We start from the raw sequence: 14,939 nt of genomic DNA on the forward strand, positions 1-14,939 counted from the left end.
CAGCCTACCGCCTCCAGCCTGTGGCGATTGAAAGTTGTGCTCTGAAGGGTCAAAACAATTGCTAAATCAACATTAATGATGAGTACCGAGAGCTTTTTCCTCAAGCTTCTACATGAATCTACCACACTTGCTCATCAGCCATTGAAAAAAAAAAAAAAAAAACCTTAGAAATTGTGGAATCATATTGGTGGAAGAGACTGAGTCAAATATATTAATCTCAAAGAGTTCCCGCTGGGGCACACTGGGTTAAGGACCTGGCATCACTGCAGCTGCGGCATAGGCCGCAACTGCAGATTCAGTCCCTGGCCTGGGAACTTCCAAATGCCGCAGGTGCCAAAAAAGAGGGGGAAAAAATCATGTATCATCTCAATATTTGGCCTAGAGGCCAGCAAGTGTGAAGGGACTGCAGCGTTCCTTTTTGAGAGCCAGGCATTATGAAAGAAAAGGTGGAAAGAGGAAATTACGGTTCAGTCCTACTCCTTTCTGAATAGATGGTCAACGGTCTTTATCAAGCATCCTGCAGTGTCCCAGCCACTCTTCTGGCCCTTATGGAGGGAGAAGCTGACAATAATCAATAATCCTAATAAATGTTAGCGCTCAAAATGCTATTGAATTTAAAAGAAAAAAAGGAGCTGCCATGTTAAGATACATCAATGTACCTTCCCGGTGGCATTCCCTGGTGGTGCCTCGGGTTAAGGATCCTGAGTTGTCACTGCTGGGGCGCAGGTTCGATCCCTCATCCGGGGAACTTCTACGTGCCATGGGCACAGGCAAAAAACAAACAAACAAACAAAAATTACATCCCTGGGTGTTGCAGTATGAGTAGAACTGATTGGTTTCACCTTATGGAGAAGGTGACATTTGAGCAAAGATCTGAAGGAAGAGAGACCCTTGACCTTCTGGACCCCTGCAGGGAGAGGAAAGGCTGCTTAATCGACCTAATTCCAACGTTACAGGATTTGGGCATGCCCCTCCCCGCTTTTATAACTGATGTGTTATTAAAATGAATGCTCAGAACACAGGGACCCCTTGAGTCCGTTGGGCAGTTCCAGGTGTGTGTTCAGCGGCATGTCAGTAGCCAGGATTCAGGCACTGCAAAACCTTTCATGTCCAGTCATACAAGTTTATGTGCTGTGAAACCCCAGCAGTGCGTATTCAGAAATGCAAGGCTGTATGATAAATAAACCGCATTTTCCCAATGAATCAAAGGCAGGCACTATTTCAGAGTTTGTGCAGATTGGATCCGTTTGGCCAGCTCCCTCACTGCCTATCCCTGCTTCCTGCATGGCTCAGGAGAAGGGCTTTCTAGAGGAGGAAAGCTAGCCTCCAGGGGCCTGACTTCCCAGTCTCTTGAATTTTTGTTGCGCAGTTGTCATCCTGTGACCCAGGCCTTTGGTAACAGTGTACCCATTGCTAGCATCTAATCACACACAGCCTGCCTCCCAACCCCCTCTCTCCATGCCCCACCAGGAGCTGCATTAGAAGAACCAGACTCAGCCGGCAAATTAATTTGATTTCATCCTTCTGAGTTCCAGAAATCAAATGGGTTTGTGCCGTTCTTTCTCAGAGCACTTCCATTCCCGCTCTTTAGAAATCCTTATTTCATGTTTCATTTTGCCTTAAGTGCCGCCCCTGGGTAAAGGTAATTACCATGTAAGAAGTAGAAAAAGTGCATTTCTTTCTCTGATGTTTCCAAACCAGGAGCGGTCAAGGAGCCAATGGCGTTTCTGGTGTTTAAGATCAATTATCGCTACTTTGTGTTTCGCCTTTTCAATGGAATTTTGCTTAACCTTTAACGTGAGCTACTATGTTTTAATTCTGTTGTTTCATGGCTCCCATAAGTGTACATTAAATCATCTCGTTGAGCAAAAGGAAATAATGCTTATGAGTAAGGTTAAGCATTTTGCCAAATCAGTTCTGTATGGGTAACGTCTTATCATAAAATTCATTTCAACCCAGTATTTTAAAAATACACACACACAAGACTAGAGCTGTATGTATAACTATAAAATAACAATGGAGAATTTTGAAGTGGCATCACTTTTAGTATTTGCATATTGTTGCTAATTAACAGCCGCTGCAACATTATCCTAAGGGAAAACAGGTCTACTGGCAACTTATTCATTATCTTCTATTATTGTGCATCATATTAAGAAGACAGGCATCTTACAACACACAAGTCATCAAAAATTTCCGCTGTTAGAACTGAAAGCAATTTAGCTCAAACTGTTGCTCCCTTCATGATGAGTGAAATTTATCCAAAGGGGACAACAGCTTATAGTATTTCTTCAATATCTCCCTTGAATTTAATGGCACAAAGATTACACGTAAGCGAGCGATAAATTAATTTTACTAAGTACATAAAAGACAAGGCCAGCTGCTCCCGAAATGAGCGCAAACCCTGCATTCAACAATGAAAATATAATTATGTTTGTAATAAAACGTAAGGAAGTTGCAAATCAGGGTACCGTCTCAGGAATAAATCTCCAGTCCTCCTTCAGAGCCGTGCAATTTGATAAATTATGCTTGAAGGAAATGTGAAATGTGATCAGAGCCCCCATTTCATAAGCATGTTTGAGCTTTCAAATTAGCATGTAAATAAATGTAGAACTGCAACACTGCTGGTTTGCCAACTGATTTCCTGGAGTCCATCCCACTAAAGGTCTCGCTAAATAGGGCTCCTGTGAAACCATTTCAGGTCCATTATAAGTGATCCGGGTATGTTTTCAAGCATCACCTTCTAACAGTTGGACTTACTACATACCTGCTCGAACTCCACCCACAGCAAATTCTAATTAACCCATCTTCCCACAAATTCACGACTTAGATTCCTTTCCGTGACAACGTAGTTCCATTTGCAACTACGACGTTTTAGTATCTGAACTCAGTGACCTGCATACCTGTTAGAACCCCACACAGAGTCACATCGAATTAACCCCATCTTACAAATTAAAACATCAGTTAATACCAACATATGCATGGCTTGTTTGATACACCTCCCTGGCTTAGGGCTTCCCTGGTGATGTTGCTTAAAATGTGCGAAGTACCTGCCAAGCTACAGAGATGGTGCTTTCAGCAATTGGAATTGACCCTAAGCTTAAGTTGGTAGTATTGTCCCAACGGCTGTTATTTTCTTGATCTTAGTGGCATGCGTGACACCTTGCTAGCATCCAGCTTCACTGCCTCAGTGACGGATAGGGGCAGAAAGGGGCGGGGCCTTCCCCAGGCTCCGCCCACATCTCCTCCTGTCTTCTCCTGCTTTCCTCAGCTTCTGGCCCCTGTTTGCCATTGGTCCGGTGGGATTTGTATTGTTATGACGCAGAGTGGTTTAGACCGTGTCCAGTTTCTAAGGCATGCAGAGCTCAGCCACCCTTTTTAAGTAAGAAGAACTTCTTGGAGTAGAAAGGTGTCCTGGAAGGGAGCCTCTGCAGCGACGGTGGAGACCTCCTTGGTGCTGGCGGAGCGACGCTGCAGGAATGGTAGAGACCTAACCCGTCCCAGGGCAACATCCGCTTGTCCTCTCTGCTTCAGTCCCAGGGTTCAGGCTCCCTGTGTGCTGCAGCTGCCCATCACAGAAAGCACAGGAGCGCTTAGAACAGTTGGTGTTTGAATTTAGTGGGTAGATGCCAGCACCTGGACCAGGCAGGTAGGACAGCGCCGTGCTGGTGCAGGGGGAACCCCACCCCCACCTCGCCCACCCAGAACACACCGCACCGGACTGGGACTTTTTCATGCATAGTTGACTCTATGGAAACTGATTGACACCTTTGGGGGTCATCTTTCCACTGACTCATAATTTTTCTCACTCTCGAAAAAGGTTTCTGTATACCCAGTATTCTCTAGTTAAAGCTGAAAATTCAACTCATCATATTTACACAATAAAAAAAAAATCTATTCTGCCTTGTTTTTAATTGCAAATTCTCCTCGAGGGACTAGTTCTCCTGCTTCGGAGGCAGTCCCTGTGCCTTCTAGAGAAGCAAGTGCAGTCAATTATGGTAATGAAATGTCAATAAATATAAAAATTTAATACAGTCTGCTCCGGGTGAGTGGCAGATGAGGACTTGCCTCCCAGACAAATTTGCTGCTGCTGCAAATATTAAATGCACCTAAAAGAGTATCTGGTTGCCTGAGAGCTCGCCAGTAAAAAAAAAAGGATGGAAGCGCCAGGTACCAATTGGGCTTTCCCATTATGCTGTAATTGCAGCTGCAAAGCCAGTGCCACCATTGACAGCCATCCAACATCTTAACTTATTACCAGTTGGACTTTTTGGTGTCCTTGTGAATAATCTAAGATTGTTACATTGTAGCAGCTTTTTCTTCTTAATGCAGAAGGAAATAACCCTCTTTTGTTTTGCTTTCCAAATCAAGAAATGATTCTTCTCTCAATAAATTGTTGCTGTCTTTGGAGAGAAATGGCTTAATAATCATATGAAAATAGTTAGTCATTGTAGCTTTTTAGGAAGCAGCAAACCAAAGCATGATCCAAATATCATTCTTTCATCCTCCATAAGCATGTAATCTTGAATGACCATTCCTTTAAAATGTGGTCTCTTAGGAGTTCCCGTCGTGGCGCAGTGGTTAACGAATCCGACTAGGAACCATGAGGTTGCAGGTTCGATCCCTGGCCTCGATCAGTGGGTTAAGGATCCAGCATTGCCTTGAGCTGTGGTGTAGGTCGCAGACCCGGCTCGGATCCCGCATTCCTGTGGCTCTGGTGTAGGCCGGCAGCTACAGCTCCAATTAGACCCCTAGCCTGGGGACCACCATATACCGCGGGAGAGGCCCTAGAAAAGGCAAAAAAAAAAAGACCAAAAAAATGTAGTCTCTTAATAAAATAAAAAATAGAAGTACATCTCTGCCTTGGCTTGCCTCATTAATTAACATCGAGTGCCCTTAGACTGCTGCCCTGGATTCACTTTTTATGGGCAGTGTATTTTTCTTTAAACTTCTTCATGAATTAACCGTATTTTCCAAGGTAATGTCCCTTCACAATAGGGAAAAAGATAAAGATATCTATATGTACAGTTGAAGTAGTCAAGGCCTGCTTCCTACCAAGCGTCTCCAAATGATTAGATTTAATCATGGAGTTCCCACTGTGGTACAGTGGGTTATGGATGTGGCGTTGTCTCTGTGGTAGCTCAGATTGCTGCTGAGGCATAGGTTCCATCCCCGGCCCAGAGAGGTGGGTTAAGGCTCCAGTGTTGCTGCCGCTGTGGGGTAGGTCACAACTGTGGTTCAGATTCAGTCCCTGGCCCGGGAATTTTCATATGCCATGGGCACAGCCATAAAAAAAGATGATTAGACTTATCAGAATGATTGTAATACATAGGAGTTCCCTGGTGTTTAGTGGTTAGGACTCAGAGCTATCACTGTTGCAGCCTGGGTTCAATCCCTGGTCTGGGAACTGAGATCCCACACCAAGCCACTGCACACCATGGCCAAAAAGAAAAGAAAGAAAAAGAATGATTATGGTATGGTTTGTAATAATAGCATGGCTCACCAACTGTTTTCATGGGGAAAGTCTCTTGAGCTATAAATACATTGCAACCTGATTTTATCCACAGTGCTTAAAAGTTTCAAGGGAAATATATAGATATGTGTATATGTGTGTATGTATGTGTCTCTATCTGTATAATTAAGTAAATCATAATATGTAATATGAAATGTCCACTTCTGGTAGCCACTGAACTGGTTCTTTTTTTAAAATGTTTTTGATTTTTTTCCCTATTATAGTTGATTTACAATGTTCTGTCAATTCCTGCTATATAGCAACATGACCCAGTCATGCATATATAAATATTATTTTTCTCACATTATCCTCCATCCTGTTCCATCACAAATGACTGGATATAGTTCCCCGTGCTATACAGCAGGCTCTCATTGCTTATCCACTCCAAATGCAATAGTTTATATCTACTAACCCCAAACTCCCAGTCCATCCCTCTCCCTCCCCTTCCTCCTGGGCCACCATGAGTCTTAAAAACTCATTCTTGTTGCAGGTGGACTATTCCATCATAGCATCGCAAGCGGGGACCACACTCAACAACCTCATGAGTCACGCGCAGGAGTTGGTGGCAAAGCTTCGTTCTCTGCAGTTTGATCAACGAGAGTTTGTGTGTCTGAAATTCTTGGTGCTCTTCAGTTTAGGTAAGGAACCCTTTTCTCACAAAGATGACTAAAATGGCACCAACCTCCGAGTGTCTGAAAGTCCATCCCAGATTTTGTTCCACCAAGCAAATGCCTTTCCTTGCTAAGCATCCCCCAACTCAATTACGTCTTCCTGGGTGTGTTCCTGCCCAAGCCAGAGCTCTGCCGTGGCTTGGATGGGGTGTGGGCCAGGAGGGACGAGCCTGGGGTCCTGTGTGTTCGTCCCCGATGGCCGTAACGGGATGGAAAGCTGTGACGGAAGCTGGAAAAACGCATGGTGTCACCCGCTGCCTACCTTTCTGCTGTTGGTCCCTTCTCTGTGCCTTTTGTTTCTGCCTGCGAGCTACTGCTGTTTTTGTTCTTGCAAAATATGGATAGTCATTAAAAAAACGCGCTTCTGAAATCTCTATCAGGAGTAACTAGAGGATGTTTATAACCAGATGCCCCGCTCTGCAAACATAAATGATGATGGTGATCAGGGGAAAAGATGCTTCTTTAGGAAAGCTTTGGAGAAGAATGATACCCAAGCAAGACAGATTAGCTACATCAAGGTTCCCAGGGAGTCAGCTGAGAAAAATCACCACTGCTTGGAATAAAAAAAGGATTAAGGAGATGGATTTTTATTGACTTCAAAGGCACAGATTTTTCTGCCGGTCCCGTATTTGATTTCTGCATTCTGTTGGCTTCATAAAGCCAACTTAAATAAACTTTTTGCCAAGTCCGTTTCTTCCTTATTGGCAGATAGCTGAGGGAGGCCACTTCCCTTGAATGAAAAAAAAAAAAATGCAGAAATCTGATTTACCAACATATGTTTTTTCTTTAGTCTTCAGTTGTAAGATAGCAGTGAATTCATATCCTGAGGAATAAAACAATAAAACATATTGCGAAGTAAAACAGATGTGTCCACACTCCAGATTTGGTCCTTTCGTGTGAAAATGCTTCTTGACAGCACAGCACAACTGTTGCTAATAAAGCGAGAGTTTGAAGTAATAGAACCAGAGTTAATTTTTCACATGTCATCAACATTGAAGAGAAAAGGAATATTTTCATATTTTGGAAAATGTGATAAATATAGCCAAAAGAAATGTTCCTGAAAATCTAAAAAGACACCAGAATTTCATAGATGTAGTGTTCAAAGATTTACCATGCCAGGCCTGGATGCCCTGTGGTTTCTGTATTCACCACAATAAATAGGAAAGTTCTATTCAACTAAATCTCTATCTTTTACCCAAGAACAGGGTTTTTTTGTTTAAGAAAAAAAAAAAAAAAAAGAAAGGGAGAGGAAGATAACATAAGCCTACATGCTGTAATGTCACAAATTATTCTGGTTTATGGCAAACTCTTAGTCTTTTCAACTATAGTACATTTGAACGGTAATTAAATGAAAAACGTGGTAATGTATGTGCAAGAAGACTTACGGCATCTCGGTGATAAAATATTTAAAGAGCGTCATCTCAGTTCAATGGTATTTTAAATGAGCTGAATAGCCGCATTTCATTTGAAGATGGAGAGATTAACCATGAGCCATGTTTAGTTTTCATCACTTTTATCTTTCCTGCATCATTTTTCAAAATTGTTCTGTTCCCTGCCAAATACGCTGGAGGGGTGGGGGTGGGGGTGGTTTCTGAAGTGCTCGCAACATTCGAACCTCTCAGATTATCCTTCCAAACAACTGGGCCCTGTGTTTCCTGGCACGTCTGCCACACAGAATTCTCATCTGATGAGTGCAGTGACTCCAGTTCTTGGACACCAGGAAAAACTAGTGGACTGTCCCTTAAAACTATGCCTGTCTTGAAATTCCCATCGTGGCGCAGTGGACATGACTCCAACTAGGAACCATGAGGTTGCGGGTTCGATCCCTGGCCTCACTCAGTGGGTTAAGGATCCGGCGTTTCTGTGAGTTGTGGTGTAGGCTGGAGATAAAGCTCAGATCTGGCGTTGCTGTGGCTGTGGTGTAGACCAGCGGCTACAGCTCCGATTCGACCCCTAGCCTAGGAACCTCCGTATGCCGCGGGCGCGATCCTAGAAAAGACAAAAAACAAAACTATGCCTGTCTTTTGTGGAAGAGAGGAAAGCCTGGCTTTCTGATCCGAGGAAAATCAAGTTTGGCCACGAGTTTCTTTTTAAAGAAGCAGGAATAAAGCAATTGGCAGTAAAATTCGAGTAGTTTCCAATTGGCAAATGGGAGACGTTCCTCCCCTCTAGAAACGATAAATAATCTAGCTTGAGGGGCAGCTTAACTGGCCTAAGTGCATAATTAACCTGTAGGTATCCAGGCCACCTCCGGAAGCCCATTTTTATCCGGGGTGGGAGTGATCGTCACAGGGCCTCCCTTGAAAGCTGAACCCGTGCGCTTTGTCCCAAACCCTCATGAGCCTTTGCCACTGAATCTAAAACCCACTGTGTTCCAATCCCAGCCCAGCCTTGGACCTCTGTGATCCTGGGAAAGGAGGCTCCTGTGAGCTGATCAGAGACCAGGGGCTGGGTGGAGAGAGGCTCTTGGTGAGAGATGGAAGCAGGGTTTTTCAGAGAGATGCCCACACAGGAACAGCAGCCCCACCCACAAGGACGGCTTGTGCAAAAGCAAGAGGGTAAGATGAGTCCAGGAACGATTCAGAGATCAGTGTGGCTGGAGGGAACCCATGGCTGTGGCTGGTGAGGCTGGTCCTGGAAGGCATCAGAGACCCTCAACAGAGATGGAGCACTTACTGCGAGCAGACACTGGGATATGGGGGTGGGGGGCAGTAGGGGCCACCATCTTCATTCCACAAAAATAATCGGGATGTATAGGGGTGAGGTATGTGATGAAATGCTATCTGCCTTCGTGGTAGCGACACAGAAAGCATTCAGAGTAGCTTTAATTCATGGAGACACTCATGGCGACACAAGTGAGATGGGATGTGGACACGGTACAGGGCGCAGACCAGGGATGTGACAAGGTCGGGAGGAGACATCTCTGGCTCCTGGATGCTTGAACCAGAATAGGAAACTTCCCGGGAGCAGTAGCTGATTCGTTGAGCTCCAAAACAACCCACCTTCCTCCCAAAAGGCATCCTTTTCTGAAGCTGAGTCCTGACTTCATGGGAAGCTAATGACAGGACTAAAGAGAAAACACAGTTGGCCAACATTCTTCCAGTCTGCTCTCTGATTTTATTTCCTCCTCAAACTGTATCCATGAGTAGACATCAGTTGGTTAAGTTGGGTGAAAAAAAAAAAAAAAGAAAGAAAGAAAGAAAAGTAAAAAAGACCCATCTCTCTGGATAGTTTTCTCTGTGTGATATAATCAATTCTAGAGGCCGAGTCTCTGCTGGTTGTCATGTTTTCTTCAAATTCTGTTAAATTATCTTTTTTTTTTTCTCACCTAACAATAAGATAACATAATTTGCGCCCGTGGAGATAATTCTAAGTTGGTCCATTTAAAATTGATGACGCATGAGAGGCTGAAATAAAAGTTTTGTATATTTATTGGTTTGCACTCACACCTTTTCAAAAGGAATTAAAGTGACCGACGAGATTTGCTGTCACCAACTGATGCAGAAATAACTCTCGTGGAGGAAGAGGTGTGTGGGACCACAATCACCAATAGTGTCATGGGCGCTTGCATTCCAAAGTCCAGGCGAATTCCCATGAACCGCATCTCCTGAAAACAAATGCAAAACAGTGGCTTCCTGAATATGTCATTACACGTGCAAGCCCATCAGGAATATGAATGTGGCTTAAGTGCTCAGAGCAGCAAGTGACCAGAATGTACCAGCTAAGAGGTTCCTCTGGCTTGGGATTTTCTTAGCCTTGAGGCTCCATGACTGCATGCTGCTGGATGCTTGTCAGATCCCAAGTGGCAGGAGAAAGTAGAGGCATATTGCATCCTATTTCCCCCGATGGAGGCCCTTGACTCATTATAACTTACTCTCTTCTCCGAAAGCACTTTTTCATAAGCAGCTGAGTTAAAGAGAGGATATATTATTCTCTTTGAGAGGATTTCCCCAGCTTAAAAGCAGCTAATATTTATAACGCCTAATATGAAGAATATAATACTGCAATGCTATTATATGGTTATGTAACGCTAGTATTAATAATGCCTGCGGGAGTTCCCGTCGTGGCGCAGTGGTTAACGAATCCGACTAGGAACCATGAGGTTGCGGGTTCGATCCCTGGCTTTGCTCAGTGGGTTAAGGATCCCGCGTTGCTGTGGCTCTGGCTTAGGCCGATGGCTACAGCTCCGAATAGACCCCTAGCCTGGGAACCTCCATATGCCGTGAGAGCGGCCCAAGAAATGCCAAAAAGACAGAAAAATAATGCCTGGAGTCTCTTTTTAACTGTAGGCTAAGTCCACTGAAAGGGGAGCTATTGTGTTTGTCACGTGCTTCTGTGCAGTAGGATTCACTGCTATAGGTGCGTCTCAGTTGGGCTTAGAAATTGTTCTGGATTTCTCTCTACATCTCAGCTTCTAGCACTTGGCTTGTTACCCAGTAGGGAGTTAGAGAAGTTTCCTGATCATCTAGATGCAGGTATAAACTGACTTGGCTTCCAATTCCAAGCAAAGCTTCTATCAGAGTAGTTTGTGATCTGTCAAAGGAGGTAGTTAAGTCCTATCTACGTGCAGATTGGTTTTCTGAGACTACTTTTTCCGAAGAACTCTCTAACAGCTGCTCGCTCGAATTTAAATTATTTCTCTGTGGGAGTTCCCCTCGTGGCGCAGCGGAAACGAATCCGACTGGGAACCATGAGGTTACGGGTTCGATCCCCAGTCTCGCTCAGTGGGTTGGGGATCCGGTGTTGCCATGAGCTATGGTGCAGGCATAGGGGTCCACCTGGGAACCTCCAATATGCCGTGGTGCGGCCCTAAAAAGACAAAAGACATAAATAAATAAATAATTTCTCTTACCAGTTTGCATTCTCCCAGTTTGTGTGGGAAGATGTTCATTTATAAGCTAACTGGAGAAAATTAGAAAGAATATTAGCAGCTAAAATCAGGTGGCAGGTGCATGTCTGGTCCCAAGTAAATGCAGAACTGTAGGCTGTCAGCCCATGTTAGCAAACAGTAGCTGAGAACCATTCTACCATCCTCCTCAGCATGGACAGACACCTGTTCACACCAAACAGAAGAACATGGTCATATCTTGATTCATAAAAGCAGCTCTTTGCTTCAGACCAAATTTCCAAATGCTGAGCATGGCACATCCCAGGAAAGAACCATCCTCAAAGAGGCAGATGGTCCAGGAAAGGTGCGCTGGGGTTGCCTGGGGAACCATTCAACTGGGAAAGTCTCTGCCCATTAGATGCCTTCATTAAACGCAGATGCCTTTATCCAACTGCCACCCGTGCCCCCTAAGAAATGGTTTTGAAAGTGGATGGGTAACACCTTCACATCTTAAAAAGACCTTTAAAATTATAATTTGGGGAGTTCCTATTGTGGCTCGGTGGTAATGAACCCGACTAGTATCCATGAGGTTTTGGCCTTGCTCAGTGGGTTAAGGATCCGGCCTTGCAGTGAGCTGCTCTGTGGGTCTCAGATGCAGCTCAGATCCCAAACTGCTGTGGCTATGGTGTAGGCTGGCAGCTGCAGCCCTGATTCAGCCCCTAGCCTGGTAATTTCCATATGCCGCAGGTGCAGTCCTTACAAAATTTGGAAGAAAATCCGGTAATTCTAAGGCAGAGCATTGCTCTTTTTCTCCTTGTCTATGTAGCTGGATTAAACTCTCCAATCCTGACACTACACAGGACGTGGCCCTGCTTAGTTCTTAGTGAAGCAAAGGCCTCCTAGCTATCAGATGAATTAAACTCTTAAGCCCCTGAACGCAGGAAATGTATCTGCTTTGCTCCTAACATGCTCCTTGACATATAGTAGGTTTGTGGGGTTTTGTTTTTTTTGGTTTTTTTGTTTTTGTTTTTTTTGTCTTTTTGTCATTTTCTTGGGCAGCTCCCACAGCGTATGGAGGTTTCCAGGCTAGGGGTCTCATCGGAGCTGTAGCCGCTGGTCTACACCACGGCCACAGCAACGCAGGATCCAAGCTGCATCTGCAACCTACACCACAGCTCACGGCAATGCCGGATCTTTAACCCACTGAGTGAGACCAGGGACCGAACCCGCAACCTCATGGTTCCTAGTCAGATTCATTAACCACTGAGCCACGACGGGAACGCCCTCCCTTCCATTCTGCATTTGCAAAAGGACAACTAGGTGACTAGGTGATTTACCCTCACGAGTTAGGCTCAGAGCCAGGTCTGGAGCTGACCACCCCAAATCCCAGTCCGTGTTTTCTCTGCTACCGTGTTTTCACTGTTATCCTTAGGGATGGATGAACTCATCAATCAATCATTTTCAAATGCTCCCTACATCCTAAGGCACCGTCTCTCTCTAGACAGGGTGACGTAGAAATTGGGACAATCATCGGAGGAATATGGACCAAAGAGAAAACCAGAGCTGCTTGACATGAATTTCCAATTTTTATTGAATAGACTAAATAACTGTAAAATGTGAGTGGTCTGGGTGTTTGTACATCTATGTGAACTCCCAGGTCAGGGCTTAGCGAGCTTGGGGAAAGCTTTTGCCGTATAGCCTTGGTACTTCCTAGTTCCTCCTTAAGGTTTTGTCATTGCCTCTTTCTAAGTCTGTCATTTTCTTTGAACCACTCTCTCTGCATTAGGGAAGCTGCGTGAGTTTTCATTACTCTTGCAACTTTCTCTCTTTGACCTCTGTGACGTTCAAAGGAGAAAGGTAGCGAAGCTAACATGACCGTCATCCCTTCCCGTTGGTGGTCACTGGCATTCAAAACCCTCACATAGAAAAGGGGGAGCTGTGGGTGTCTGGAAGGTTCAGAGCATGAAGCTCTTGGGTGGGTAGCGGGGGCCAATAAGTCAGGTCTGCCTCCAAGTACAACCTTCTGATTTGCTACAGGTCCATCCTGACTCTTGCAATGTGATGCTGACATTGTTAATAGCAAATAAAATTGCACCACGTTTTCCAGCTGCAAACATGGATGCATTCATAGTCTTGGGGGTAAGGAAATGCCTGTTCAGTCATTGGTTTTCCAATGGGCTTCGTTTTAGCCAGGATGGGTATTTTTTTCTTATTTGACTTTTGTCCAGTAATGCGTCTGCTTGTTTCCCTTTTCCGGGTATGCCCTTTCTCCTCCCGGCTTTCGAGGTCAGAACCCAGTGCAGAGCAGAGGATAAGGTGAAATGCCAACAGGGAAATGGGCTTCCTGTGAGCCACGTCCAATCAGGGCCTTGGCAGAGCATAGAACTTTCGCCACACACGGGAACGCTCTTTCATCACTGTCAGGACCAGATCATCTATATACATATATGTCATTTGAAACATGAAGGCTTCATGATGGGCAGAGAATTGCAGAGCGGCAGTTGGTCTCACATCTCACTTAACCAGGGGCCACAGGACTTGCAAGACTAGAAGTCCTTTGAGCCGTAAGTGTTGGTGCAGAGGCTCCTGTGTTACCAGCCTGGAGATCATAGCAGTTCTGTCCCAGCCCCGTTAAGGGGCTGAAGGCTCTGCTCTCCGGATGGATGGGAAAAATGTCTTTGGAGCTACCGCCACAGATGGCGCGTGCTCTCCTCAGATACGCCAAGATTTCGCCATGCACACCTCTTCCTCCCACCTGCTCCAGAGTTTGCAGCCCTGAGCAGCACAGAAGAGGGTGTGAAGTGGTGCTTTTGCTGCGACTCCCCTTGCCAGTCCTCATCCAGAGCTCAGGGAGGCATCTTGGTGCAGTCCCACCTTGGGGGTGCCGGCGGGGGGTGGGGTGGGTGGGGTGGGGACGGTTTTGCAGGATCCACAGACAATTAGCAAGTTATGGGGTGGCCTGGTTTGGGAAAGACAAGCCAAAATATCCAGTCCTTTCTAAGCTCAGCCACCCTGGCAGGGATGAACAGCGGAGGCCCCGGGACCCGTCATCCACTGGGCACCTCTAGACCAGCCTGGAAATAATGACAAATACCTTTGGAGATGGGATGCAGGGGTGCAGAAGGAAGACGATACTGACTTGTCCACATCCCCAGCAGGTTGATGGGTTTGAGGTTTTTAGCCATCAAACTAACTGTCCCTATTGAGTTTTGGCCAGGGGGGTGCAGGGGTGAGGATAAAAAAACCTAATTCTGGAGTGTCCGTCGTAACATAGCGGAAACAATATGATTAGGAACCATGAGGTTGTGGGTTCAATCCCTGGCCTTGCTCAGTGGGTTAAGGATCCGGCATTGTCATGAGCTATGGTGTAGGTTGCAGACGCGCCTCGAATCTGGCATTGCTGTGGCTGTGGTGTAGGCCAGCAGCTACAGCTCCAATGAGACCCCTAGCCTAGGAACCTCCATATGTCGCAGGTGCAGCCCCACAAAAAAGACAGAAGACCCAAAAAAAAAAAAAAAAAAGCGAAAACAATTCTAAGTAAAGCAGCAGGAACAAAGAGAAATGTGAATTTCCCTTTTGCTTTCTTGCAACATTAAATCCAGTTCATGAAGGAGATTTCCAAGTCCAGCAGACAGCTTGGATGCCAGTGATTAAACTGTTTGCAGCCCCTAAAACAAAATGAGCTCTTCACTGTATATAAATCAGAGGAGGGTCCGTCTACACTGGGTGACGTAGAAGGCGGACAAGGTGAGCGTCTCTCATCCTCAGCTCACAGCCCCCCTCCAGAAGTGCTGTAGAGGCTTCTGAAGGCTGGAAAACCAGCCAGGGGTCGTGTTTGGGCGTCACCAAGTCTGTCCGAAGAGTCATTCCAATCTGGCAAGGACAGCAGCCTGCATGTCCCCAAATTCTGCTTGCAAAGTGTCTGCATAAA

The 14,939-nt window shown here is 45.4% G+C and overlaps 1 protein-coding gene across 7 annotated transcripts in view; it reads left to right on the forward strand.

Annotated features, from left to right (window-relative positions):
• The window catches only part of NR5A2 (nuclear receptor subfamily 5 group A member 2), a 137,613-nt gene that overhangs the window by 78,617 nt on the left and 44,057 nt on the right, over positions 1-14,939 (forward strand). For all 7 annotated transcript variants that reach the window (XM_021064002.2, NM_001267893.1, XM_084978793.1 and 4 more), the window contains 1 exon segment: positions 6,000-6,147. In XM_021064002.2, coding sequence (XP_020919661.1) covers positions 6,000-6,147 — 148 coding nt within the window.

This window comes from Sus scrofa, chromosome 10 (genome assembly GCF_054392235.1).
Source record: "Sus scrofa isolate SSC_HxYL_T2T_F1_AM1 chromosome 10, Sscrofa_HxYL_maternal_Yorkshire_Landrace_v2.0, whole genome shotgun sequence".
In the NCBI taxonomy this organism is placed as follows: domain Eukaryota; kingdom Metazoa; phylum Chordata; class Mammalia; order Artiodactyla; family Suidae; genus Sus; species Sus scrofa.